This window comes from Mchenga conophoros, linkage group LG1, assembly GCF_057382185.1.
Source record: "Mchenga conophoros isolate Kocher_MC1m ecotype Shallow Benthic linkage group LG1, M_conophoros_male_GT1.1, whole genome shotgun sequence".
NCBI lineage: Eukaryota > Metazoa > Chordata > Actinopteri > Cichliformes > Cichlidae > Mchenga > Mchenga conophoros.
This window is the reverse complement of record NC_140526.1, coordinates 20,281,489-20,293,628: the sequence shown is the minus strand read 5'-3', so window position 1 is coordinate 20,293,628 and position 12,140 is coordinate 20,281,489. Positions and strand designations below refer to the sequence as shown.

Below are 12,140 nucleotides of genomic sequence, written 5' to 3'. Positions count from 1 at the left end.
TGTATGATAGCGTTAAGAGTTCCTTAAAGTGTGACCATGGATAACACTACTGCAGTTTATGGGCCCAGACTGTGTAATTATTGCCTCTCTTGCAATATGCTTATTACTACTCACCTCACAGGAAAATGAACCAGATGGCAGAAGAGGGAAAAAAAATTAGTCACAGCAATAAATTCTTGTTTGTGTCTTCAAACTGGTGACAGTTGAAACAAGTCTGTACAAACTGTGTGGTTGTAACTGGTCCTACAAACACTTTGCTATGCTGCTGAATTACCCTTGCTGAGGCCTCTAACCTCCCTTCTTTGACCAAGATTAAATTTATAGCTGAAATTACTGACTTGGAAGAAACAGAGAACTCCAGCGGTGAAGTTCAGCAGCAGTTTGAAAGTAAAAAGCTAAGGCTGGTTGACTGTGTGGAAAGGAGGGGGAAAAGCATAGATTATACATGTTTGGCCTTCTAAATCACCTTGTATGGATATCACACAGTGAGCTTCAAAATTCTGCTAAATCATATCAACACACTGTCATTTGAGTGCCCTGTAAAAGATTGCATGAGTAGGGAAATAAATAATCTTTTGCTTTCTGTATGCTGCCTGGCACATTTATTATAAGAAAAAAAATGTTATGCTGGCCTTGTGCACTAGAACATTCTACCATTGCTGGTAAACACATATCTTATGGCATGAGAACAAAGCAGCTGCCTAAGTACAAATCCGTGATATGCCGGAGTACAGCATATTGTATTGCAGCTTATCGCTTTGGTTTGTTTTTCATTTGATAAAATTTTGCATTATTGTCTTGTGTTCGTGTAAATGAATAAATTAGGAATCAAGATAGAGTTCAGCTAAAAGGTCTAGTTATTGTTTTTTCTTTTTTGTGGGGAAATGCTTTTGAGAACCAAATGGGACATACCAAGTGCAGGAGCCAAGGCAGCCATGTTCGGATCTAGGTGAAAGCTCCCCATCAGGAACTGGGCCTCAGCTCCAGCTGGGTCTATCTTGAGGCTTGGTGGAAGGCTCATGTTCTGCGTCAGGTAATACTGGTAGAGCTCAGCCTCAGAGGGCGAAGGCATAGCACCCAAGCCAAGTCGCCCGTGCTGCATCTGAGTCACATTCTGCTGGAGCAGCATCATGTTGTGCATGTGCTTTTCACTAGTCATGTGAATACGAAGGTTCCGCGCCACATTGGTCTCGTAGTCACACACCTCACACCTCCAAGAAGGTTTGCTCTTCGGCTTGGTTGGGGAGGGGACCCCACAAGGTCCGGACATGTGAGTGGAGGATTGTGAAGGATGGTGGTGGGGAGGGTGATGGCTACTGGCCTGGGTGACTGACGGGACAGCCACCACTCCTCCTGGTGTATGTCCAAACACCTGGTCCTGTGCAGACCCAATGGAGCCTCCATTCTGCAGTGTCTGCATATTGTTCAGGTGCTTGTCTGACTGCATGTGGATGCTTAAGTTCCCCTTTGTGGTGGTGGAGTAGTTACACACCTACGAAATACAAGATCCGTTTTTCTTAAACTGTGATAAAATGATACAGATACAAATTTAATATCCTTAGCTGCTATATAAAATGCACCTAAATCAACAAAAAGTTATCTACATACCTCACACCGGAAGGGCTTGTATCCACAGGTATAGCTTTCTCCACGAGCCAGACGAGGGTGGCTCTGACCACTGCTGCAGTATACGCAAGAGCCTCCAGAGTCTGGGTGCTTCTCTTTCATGTGGGCCTCCAGAGTCTGCTGGTACTTGTAATGCCAGTTGCATTTGGGACACTTGAGTGTCTTGCATGAATTGCGTGAATGCATCATGGTCATGTGACCACCCAAAGAACGTGAGGAACCCAGAACAGTGTCACATTTAGGGCATTCGACCCCACTAACTCCACTGCCACTGGGCCCATGGTTCTGTGAACACTCACCCATTCCTGTTATGTCACAGGAACCCCCTGGGAGGGGGTGCGAGTGGCCATGAGATGAAGGGTGGAGGTGATGATGATGGTGGTGCACGTGGTGATGATGCAGAAGGGCTCCATTTTCCTCCTCTCCCTCTGCAGGGCAATCATTTGGTTCTGGAGCTGTGGCACTATCTCGATTGGCACTTTCATCAGGAGCAGCATTGGTGGACAGAGGCGAGGAGGAAGTGCCAGAAGTTTCATCCTCGCTCCTTCTGACGGCAGCTGTCACCAGTGCCATGGGAACAGTAGGTCCCTGGCAGTTAAAGCTCAGAGGGAGCTCTGAGGTCCTCCCTCCACCATCTGCAGTTGAACCCTCTTCCTTGACAGAGGAGGAAATGGAAGCAAGGGCTTTGCTGTTAAGTGTGGAACTGACTGCAGAGGTGCAGGGAGAAGGCTGGAGAGTGCTACTAGGCATTAATAAAGGAGATTTGGAAATGCTTTGGTTTGAGACAGCTGGTTCCCCCGCTTCACCCCCACCGCTGCTACTGTTACCACCACAGGCCATTGCAGTGCTTTCTGCCTCATCTTCCTCTGCCCCTAATAACAGTTCCTCGTCCTCCTCAGAGCCCCCGGTCTGGCTGGATAAGTGTGCCTTGCTTTCATGTCCCTTAGTGTTCCCATCTTCTCCCTTGCAAGCCAACTCTTTCCCAGCAGGCTCCTCTGTTCTCCCTCCCTGTTTGGGCAGGGCACTGGAGTCTTTGGCAGAGCCTGGGGATGAGGTAAGAGTGGGCGCTTTGGGAATGCTCAGCCCTCCAAGAGAAAGCACTGAGCCTAATGGGGTTTGTTGCTGCTGCTGTTGCTGGAGGCCAGAGTCAGAGTCTTTGTTCAGGAGGGTCTCACTGCCCCCACTGCTGCTTCCAGGCTCTAGATGGACACCACTAAATGTGCCATAGAAGCTCTGTCCAGAGTTAAGAGGGAGCAGCGTAGATGGCAGAGGAGTGCTCTTATTTTTTGGTTCCAGGAAACTTATGAGGGGCTCTTTGTCCTTCCCAATGCCCTGGATAATGGCAGATGCATGCTTATCTCCTAACAGCCGCCGCTCATCTTCACACAGTGTCATGCGGTGATCGTGGACAGCATGAGTGGCAAAGGAACGGGCATAGCCGAAGGACAGCTTGCAGAGAAAACACATGAGAATGGGCTTACCCTTGCCATATAGGGCTAGCCCATCAAATTTGGAGAAATCCACATTGTTGGGAACATCTTTGGATACACAGGACTTCTTGGCAGACCCATCGCTGTTCAGGTAATCCTTGTTGCTTTTGTGCCGCACATCGAAGACACGGAAACTGTGCAGGACAGGGCTAAGGCCTGCCATTGTTGAGGTATTGGGGAAACCTTGGTCTGAATTACCAAACCACTTTCCAAAGGACGAGGCTATGTGGAACGTGTTGATGATCTGTGGGTAAACTGAGGACGAAGTCCCAGCAGGTTCCCCTGGTTTCCCCCCACTCGAGAGAGAGTTTGTAGGAAGCAGGCCGGGTACCATGCCTCCACTACTTTGGATCAACTGACTGAGGCTCTCCACAATGTAGGCTGAGCCATCTGGTTGGTAGACTATCTCTCCAGCCAGGTTCTCCACATCACTACTCTCCTCTTCCTCTTCCTCCTCCCCTTCCTCACTCCCACTCTCAGGTGGTCCCTGTTGTTGTGTGGGCTGATGTCGCAGAAGAGTGGGCATACCTCCTCCCCCTGAAGCTATTGGCATCCCAGGAAAAGGTTGAAGACTAGGGAAACAGTTGTCAATCTCCATTTCATCTAAGTCCTCAGATTCTTCCTCTTCTCCACAGCTCACTCCCTCTTGGTCTTCTTCGTCAAGACCCTCTCCTCTGGGATGCAGCTGGCCTGTGGCAGAGCTATCACGGTGGGTCCGGGGTGATGTCTGCTTTGGCTGCTGCTGCTGCTGAGACTGTAGTTCTCTTACCCTGTCATGAGGTGCAATAGAGTTTTGGGACTGAGAGGGGTAGGGACCAGAGAGAGACAGCGGGTCCAGGGAAGGTGCCTGGTTGGTGCAGGTGACCTGTGAGCTATTGTGATCGTTCCAGGGCTGAGGTGGTTGCTGCTGCTGGGAGGAGCCGAGCCCATCGTCTGTCCCAGAAACCACGGGAGACTCACAGCTGTCCATGCTGATGCCTACATGAGGCATTCATCGCATCCAGGCCTGCAGAGACACAAAATGATTACGATAAGAGGTTAAAGTTGTATTTGGGACAGTAAGCACACAAACAGCACATAATTTATTTGCTATGTAAATTAGGGAAAGATCAGACTTATAAATATGAAAGGAAGACAATGGGGAAAAAAAGGTTTGAAAGAAAAAAACAAGCGAATGTATGGCGATGTATCGTAAGAGACAAAAGTCTGAGATATAATTGGAAAAATGACACCATGCTCATTACGCTAGATTAGGCACTTAAACACAATACCTGAGACAAGCACTAATAAGACTTCCACGATTCATCTTCCTGCCATATCACAAAGGTACCATCTTTTATCTTCACCTTCCAAACAACACCCCTAATCTTATATTCTGCAAATCCTACATCCGTTTTTAATTAACTTGCAGTCAGAAAAAAGGCAGCAACAGTCTAACTTAATGGATCAAATAGATTCCTTGTGAGATAATTAGACATTGAGAAGCCACCCATCAGCATGTCGTACATTTACATAACTAGAAGAAAAAAAAAAGGGAAAACTGTATCTAAAAAAAGAAAGAAATTCTTAACAGTAATACTGTTACCACTCCACCTCCAGTGGTGTACATAGAAGAAGAATGTAATTCATGTGCATTATTGAGATAGATTTGTCTGGACGCTAACATGAGCAATAAAAGTCAGTATTTTCTATGAACCCAAAACACATAAGCTGGTTTGGGACTTCACTGCAGCTGTGTTTAGATCTTGCATCCAATAACCTCCACGCTTAGCCTGGTTTCAAACACTCCAGCCATCCTCTGCCTCTGAAATAATAAATGGGAGCTGAGCTTTCGGGAGCTGGCCATGCCCCGAGCATCTGAGAGACTCAACGCAGGCTGCAATTTAGAGCGCAGAAGAGATAAAATGATAGCGCAAGATACTGCTGAGCTAATAATTTTATTAAAGGGATGCAGCCAACATTGATTAAAGGGGGCAATCGCGCTGAAACCAATAACTCTGGGCTGCCCTTTAACCCAACAGTACTGAATATTACATGAGCAAAGTTTCCCGGCACCGAGCTCACTGCCATGTCCTGGTTGATTAGCACATTCACCGCTTGCACTTGATTTATTTACTTATTTACTTAGGGATGCAAATTTCAGCTGCGATCAGAATGGAGTCTACCCCACACCCTAACATATAAAGCACTGAAGGAGAGGAAAGATTGATAATGTCTGTCTGCCTCTTCATGAATGTCTGATGAGGCTTGCTTCCCGTGCAACATACCTGAGACCTCCCCAGCCTATGTGCACTCAAACTGCAAAAAACAAAACAAAAAAGTCATGATAAAGGACCCTCATTTTGTATTTGGTCTGCTAAATGAAGAGTCAATCGTGAGCAGTAAGTAAAATTAAATAGAGAACCATAAATACACACAAATTTCTGCTAGCATGGTCTGTCTGATTATTTTGTTTACATTCAACAAAAGCTAACCTCAGTGACCCTTAAGTTACTTTGCATATAAAATGAAAGATATTAGACTGGCTGGCTTATTAACATGATTGCTTTATACAGCCAGACATGATTTAGCGATGGCTGCCATATTGAGTGAGGGGATACTAGCCTTACTGGTCTGTATTTATTATCTGCTCCATTAATAAGAGGCTATGAGCTCAACAGCCATTTCACACAAATGGACTGAGGGCAGTGAGAGTAATGCAAGAAAAAACGCGCCACATGTCAAACAGACAGTGATTCTTCAGACTAAAAGCAAGTGGATAAACTGTACGAAATGAAATGGGGGGTGGGGGAGAAAAAGTGACTCGTGTAAATGGACTGTCTCATAGGAAAACATCTCCATGTGTCCTGTCAGAACATGGAGTTTTTCACACTTTGTTCCTGTAATCTATTAGGCCCCTCCTTCAGATTCCACTGCCTGTCTCAACCAGGCCTGGGAACACTAGGACCACATGCACAACTAGTTTTTAAGAGCCCGGCTCAAATCCCCCCCACCTGGCTCTACCCTTCATGTGTTTCATGTTTTGTGGAGGTCCCTCTAAATGGTCTTCCATGCTTCATTTGGTAAACTAGATGATCAGTAAACCTCGATCCCCCAAAGAAGGGAGAAACCCTAGCCAAGCAACAGTGTGTAAAACAGAGGGTTAGACTTGAGGGAGAAGAGACTGGGATAAGGCCAACAATGACCTCTAAAGTTCTCTAGTCTCCTCTTTTCCTCGGGTTTAAAAAAGGTGAGTACAGTACCCATCAATTCACATTACCGCTCAAGATTCCTCAAGCAATTAGCAACAGACAGGATAAAACAATGACTCTTGATCAGTGCTGGAGCACCGAGATAGTTTGGTGTGTCCAGTGCTTACAGAAAACAGAATTGCCCTTTAAAATCAAGATGGTGTAATTCAATAACCTGCAGTGGTTACTGATGAGCAATGGGATTGTCTGGAGTCGGAAAGTCGCAGATGGGCCAACTGATATAATGCTGTTTGTCTCTAGGAGGTCTGCTTGGCTCAGCGACACCTGTTTAAAGTAGGAAAAGCTTTAATCTCTAGGAGGCACTAAAGGAGTCCTGGAGACAAAGAGACGCGGTCAAAGTAGAGGGGAAGTGGAGGAGGCTGGTGTCTTTGTGTGCTGATTGTGTTAATAACCACAAATAAAAATGAGGGAGTAGACCACTAGAGATGACTAGTACTGTTATTATTTACAAGTTACCTTTATGTACTGTTATACATTGCAATATTTAGAAACAAAAAAAATTGCCTTTTGAATACTGGCATTACAAAAAGTGATTCTGTCATGGCGTCTGCCCCTGTTTTGCCTTTTAATTCTGAATATGGGTCCACTGAGTTGACAATAAGCAGGCTGTGCGCAGCCAAAACAAGCCTTAGTTGACAATAAGAGATAATCACAGGGAAGAAAAGGCTGGATTCCTGAGCTGATCTCAGGGAAAGCATGATGATGCACAGATCCTAACTGCAGCATTCACCCCCTACTGCCACCTGCCATCAAAGACTTTATGCCAGAGTCTCCTTGCTCTATTTTCTCTGTGGCGAAAAAAAAAAAAAAAAAAGGTTATGCTCGACCCCCTCCCAACCACAAAGCAGATAAGACTGAACCTTGTGAAAAGGCCTTGGTTTTAATGAACAATGTCAGAGAGTGGGTCTGGATGTCATTTTGTAGGGATGCAAAATGAGATAAGTTTTAAGATATGGGTCCTTTCATTAGGTGGGATTTACTGGCCAACTGAGGCAGGAATTAAAGGCTAAAGAAGCATCTGATTATAAGCATGCCTGATCACCTGCCCAAAGGCCTGGTCTTGCCTTTAGAAGACCCTGGTCTCTAGGGTTTCCTGGGGAATTAGCTCAGACTCTATCCAAACTGTAAATACTGCTACTTAGGGGTGCCCTTACTCTTACTGCACATACGCATACTCACGAGTTGTGAGGGCACACAAGTTTGTTAACCTGCCAAGAAAGACCCCACACAATACACCAGTTGTGATTTTCAAACATGCATCAGTGATGTTCCTTGTCTGTGTCTTGTCTCTGCGCCATCACAGAGCCTGGCTAGCCACCGCAGGGTAAGGGGCGGTTATTGGAAAATCAATGGCATGAACGCTAAGCAAGTTACAGGAAGATGTGGGAAGGAAAGGTTCTTATTGATAAAGCAAGGGAAGGCTTTTTATGTTGCACTAGGGACATGCTCATTGATGGGGAAACCATTGTAGTCCTCAGGCAGAGCGGCGCATGGGTTTATCTTGTAAGCTTGTTTCAATTAATCACCAATAAAGGCATGCATGCATTGCACTTTTTAACATATGTCTACTTTAATGCCTGGTATGGCTTTAAGTCTGGTTTTAAGGCCCTTATATTTTAGTGACTGAACTGATATTTTTAAAACTTCACAAGTGTTTTTTCTTTTTCCTCTTCCCCCTTTTTCCTATTTTGTTTTTTTAACTGCAGGTTTGCTTCCATATAAAGACCTTATACTCCACTAAGGCAAGATGTTGTTAGGTGTGGCTGTGTGCAGGCAGGAATAGGACCCAAGGTGCAGACTCCGGAGACAGACGTGAACTCAAAAAAGGCTTTAATTTAATACTCAAAATATAACAAAACTAAAAAAAACTCAAACTTAAACTAGAGAAATGACAGAACACACAGCTAAGAAAACGGTAGATCGCGACACAGAGAAACACTGGGCTTAAATACACAGAGGGAGCAATCAGGGAATGGGTAACAGGAGGGAAACACAGCTGGGGCAAATCAGGCCTAACGAGACAAGAGGAAGCAAAACCCGACACATTAACATCAGACATGGACTTTCAAAGTAAAACAGGAAACACATAACACAGACTGAACAAAGACACAGACTCATATGCAGGCACTACAAAGGGAACAGAGACGTGTGAACAGGGCAGACACAAACACTGAGTGGACACGGGGATATAGGAACTTAAGATACACATAGACGCGAACTAGACAAGGGGATGCAGGTGATAGGGGAGACAGAGCAACTAAAGAAGACAGAGACATAAGCCATAAGACAGAATTCAAAGAAACCAAAAACTAGACAGTATAAATAATATCGTAAACTCAAAAACCCTGGGTCAACGACCCAGGCATCCTAACAGTACCCCCCCCCCCCCCCCCAAGGGCTGGCTTCCAGACAGCCCAAACCAAAACATCAAAATCAAAAAAAACAAAAACAACCCAACCAGGGTGGGCGGCGGGGGAAACAGGATGGAGGGCCCGAAACAAACCAAACAAGGAGCCAGAAACAACAAAACAAAACAAACAAAAAAAAAAAAATATTATTATAATAATAATAATAATAATAATAATAATAATAATAATAATAATAATAATAATAATAATAATAATAATCAAACACTGGAGCCCGGAAAGCAACAGAACAAAAAAAACAGGAACAAAGTCCAAAACAACAGCACCAAGGCCCAGGCAAAGTCCAAAAGCAAACAAACAAAAGAGCTCACGAAAAGCGCAGAGGCCCAGGCAATAGTCTCAAAAAAGTTCAGGGGGCCGGCCCGGAGGCTGACGGCACAACAGTCCAAACCCGGGTAGGTCAGGGGGGCGGCCCGGAGGCTGATGGTCCAAGAGCCCAGAAAACAGTTCAGGAGGCCGGCCGGGCGGGAGGCACCGACGGCGGCGGAGCAGGTCAGGAGGCCGGCCGGGCGGGAGGCACCGACGGCGGCGTAATTCAGGGGGCTGTCCATGACGGCAATGACGTCCAGTCATCGGCCGGACAGGCCGGACAGGACGTGCAGGAACAGACAGCATGGAGACCTCAGGAGCAGACGAAGCTGAACACTCGGAGACTGGACCAGGCGGAGCTGCAGAGGCAGAGGCTGGACCAGGCGTAGCAGAGGCAGAGGCTAATGGCAGCTGGACGGGCTCCTCGGGCCCTCCAGCTGACGTGGCAGACGGCTGAACGGGCTCCTCGGGCCCTCCAGCTGACGTGGCAGACGGCTGAACGGGCCCCTCGGGCCCTCCAGCGGAGACAGGAGGCTGAACGGGCCCCTCGGACCCTCCAGCGGAGACAGGAGGCTGAACGGGCCCCTCGGACCCTCCAGCGGAGACAGGTGGCTGAAGCGATCCCTCGGACCCTCCAGCGGAGACAGGTGGCTGAACGGATGACCGAGGAGAGGAGCGACGGTGGCGTCGCTTCCTTTTAGACGAGGGAACAGGAACCAGTGGAGAAACGGAGACCTCCTCCTCATCCTCCGACCACACAGCCGCCAGGAAAAAGGCAGGCGAACGGACAGGCGAACAAGGTCCCAGCTGGCGTGAGGAAGGGGAGGAAGCCTGCAGTGGCGATGAAGCAGAGTGTGCGTTGTCCTGCGGCAGCGGTGGGGAAGATGTAGTGAGGGAGAGAGCAAGCTCACTAGCCCTGACTTGCTCTCTCCAGGCAGTAATGGTGTTCCCCAACTCAGTGTCTCTAGCAAACTGGCTAAGCCGGGGATTATGCCGAATGATGGCCTCCACCGCGCTCAGCCCCACTGCCATGGTCCTTAAATCCGGGGACTGGGCGATGCGGTCGAGCAGGCGCACCAGCCGCTCCATCTCACCGTTGAACTCAAAGAAAAAGGAGTCTGCAGGGTCCATGTTCTGGTCGCGATCTTCTGTTAGGTGTGGCTGTGTGCAGGCAGGAATAGGACCCAAGGTGCAGACTCCGGAGACAGACGTGAACTCAAAAAAGGCTTTAATTTAATACTCAAAATATAACAAAACTAAAAAAAAAACTCAACACAAACTTAAACTAGAGAAATGACAGAACACACAGCTAAGAAAACGGTAGATCGCAACACAGACACAGAGAAACACTGGGCTTAAATACACAGAGGGAGCAATCAGGGAATGGTAACAGGAGGGAAATACAGCTGGGGCAAATCAGGCCTAACGAGACAAGAGGAAGCAAAACCCGACACATTAACATCAGACATGGACTTTCAAAGTAAAACAGGAAACACATAACACAGACTGAACAAAGACACAGACTCATATGCAGGCACTACAAAGGGAACAGAGACGTGTGAACAGGGCAGACACAAACACTGACTGAACAAGGGGATATAGGAACTTAAGATACACATAGACGCGAACTAGACAAGGGGATGCAGGTGATAGGGGAGACAGAGCAACTAAAGAAGACAGAGACATAAGCCATAAGACAGAACTCAAAAAAACCAAAAACTAGACAGTATAAATAATATCGTAAACTCAAAAACCCTGGGTCAACGACCCAGGCATCCTAACAGATGTGAGTTTATGACTGATATGGTGTCACAGGAAGTTTAACTGCATGGTACCAAGAAGAAATAAATACATGGCATTATCAGTAGAGCAGCATTGTGGTGCAGTGGTTAACACTGTCATAGCAAGAAGATCCAATCATCATTAAATATAAACAAATACATAAATATACCTCTTATACTTTAGTCATTCTTTATTAAAAAAAAAAATCCAAGATTACTTTCTGTCACTATGAACATCAACAGTCAATACTTGTTGTTAACTCTGTGGAGGTGAAGTCTTGGTTTCCTTGATCCCCATCACTTTAACTCAATTAGCAACAATTAACAATGAAACACAGTAATTTATTATGTGCTGTAAATATTCAGTCTACTCCTGTGCTAATGCAGACATAAAGGTGCTCCAGTACTGCTCCAACTGCAGGAGGCAAAAAGTCACCTCAGGTCGATGGCACTCGGCCTGTAAACAGGGCTTCCCGTAAAATCAATGATCTTCAGTAGGAGCTATCAGTCTGTCTAACAGAAATAGCCATGGCTGTGCTGAGTCTAAGGCAGGGAAGAACAGTGCTGTGTGTTTACATCAGTGTGTGAGAGTAAGGGAGGCTGATCACTGGCCTGTCTGGGAGGTATTTCTCAAAGGCAGCAGAACTGAGGCATGTAGATCTGTCAAGCATGCAGCTAGACAAGGCTTACAACTCACAGATTTTATTACTGTGGTTCTTTTTGTGTACTTTATGCGTTAATCTAATGCTGGAACAAACGTATAAGTTACAGCCAAAATAATCCTTGCTGATTACAATATGAGCAAACTCAAATACCCAGGAGGTGATGTGCTGATTGTTTTAGTTTCACAGTACTCAATTTTAGTAATCATTTTGCACTAGCAAAACTGGCCAGTGAAGGCAAAATTGATTTGTTTGTAGTATCAATTGCCTCCTTTGTTAATAGACCTGAAATAGAACCTTGAAAATGATTTTACCCTTTATGCAACACCATCAAATCGTGCTAATCCATTCCATGTTGCAGAGCGGAAGAAAAGTTATTTAAGACAAATCACAGGACAGAACGGTATGTTGATCATACACAGGGCAGTCTGATTAAATGATCAGACTTGAGCTCAGCTAAATTCCAAAACCCCTCAGTGGGGATTTACACATGGCACTAGAGTGTTTCCTCAGTTTTGGAGGGTGTGATAGAAACAGCATGCTGGTGTAATTAGAAGTAGTTAATTAGCTGTGGGTTAATTACTGGGTTCTGCAG

General features: G+C 46.1%; 2 protein-coding genes across 3 annotated transcripts in view; both read right to left on the bottom strand.

The window, feature by feature from the left end:
- zfhx3b (zinc finger homeobox 3b) overlaps positions 1-12,140 on the bottom strand; it is a 288,437-nt gene that overhangs the window by 86,682 nt on the left and 189,615 nt on the right. For both annotated transcript variants that reach the window (XM_085269700.1, XM_085269704.1), the window contains 2 exons: positions 1,609-4,122; positions 913-1,492 (listed from right to left, as the gene is read on the bottom strand). In XM_085269700.1, coding sequence (XP_085125826.1) covers positions 913-1,492; positions 1,609-4,107 — 3,079 coding nt within the window. In that variant the 5' untranslated portion in view covers positions 4,108-4,122. The remainder of the gene's footprint in view (positions 1-912; positions 1,493-1,608; positions 4,123-12,140) is intronic.
- LOC146583295 (uncharacterized) lies at positions 4,855-11,241 on the bottom strand. Its single transcript, XM_085270279.1, has 4 exons — positions 9,156-11,241; positions 8,995-9,041; positions 8,903-8,935; positions 4,855-4,992 (listed from the first exon to the last, which is right to left on the bottom strand). Exons 1-4 carry the CDS (start codon positions 10,231-10,233, stop codon positions 4,855-4,857), a joined length of 1,296 nt encoding a protein of 431 aa, XP_085126405.1. The 5' UTR covers positions 10,234-11,241.

What these genes read in the sequence shown, in the direction of transcription:
- LOC146583295 (XM_085270279.1), bottom strand. Translation starts at nt 10,233, where the DNA reads ATGGACCCTGCAGACTCCTTTTTCTTTGAGTTCAACGGTGAGATGGAG. An exon ending in GTTGTGCCGTCAGCCTCCGG is followed by an intron (nt 9,042 to 9,155) that starts GCCGGCCCCCTG and finishes TTGTTTTGGACT; the next exon opens with TTGTTCCTGTTTTTTTTGTT. An exon ending in TTTCCGGGCTCCAGTGTTTG is followed by an intron (nt 8,936 to 8,994) that starts ATTATTATTATT and finishes TATTATTATTAT; the next exon opens with TATTATTATAATAATATTTT.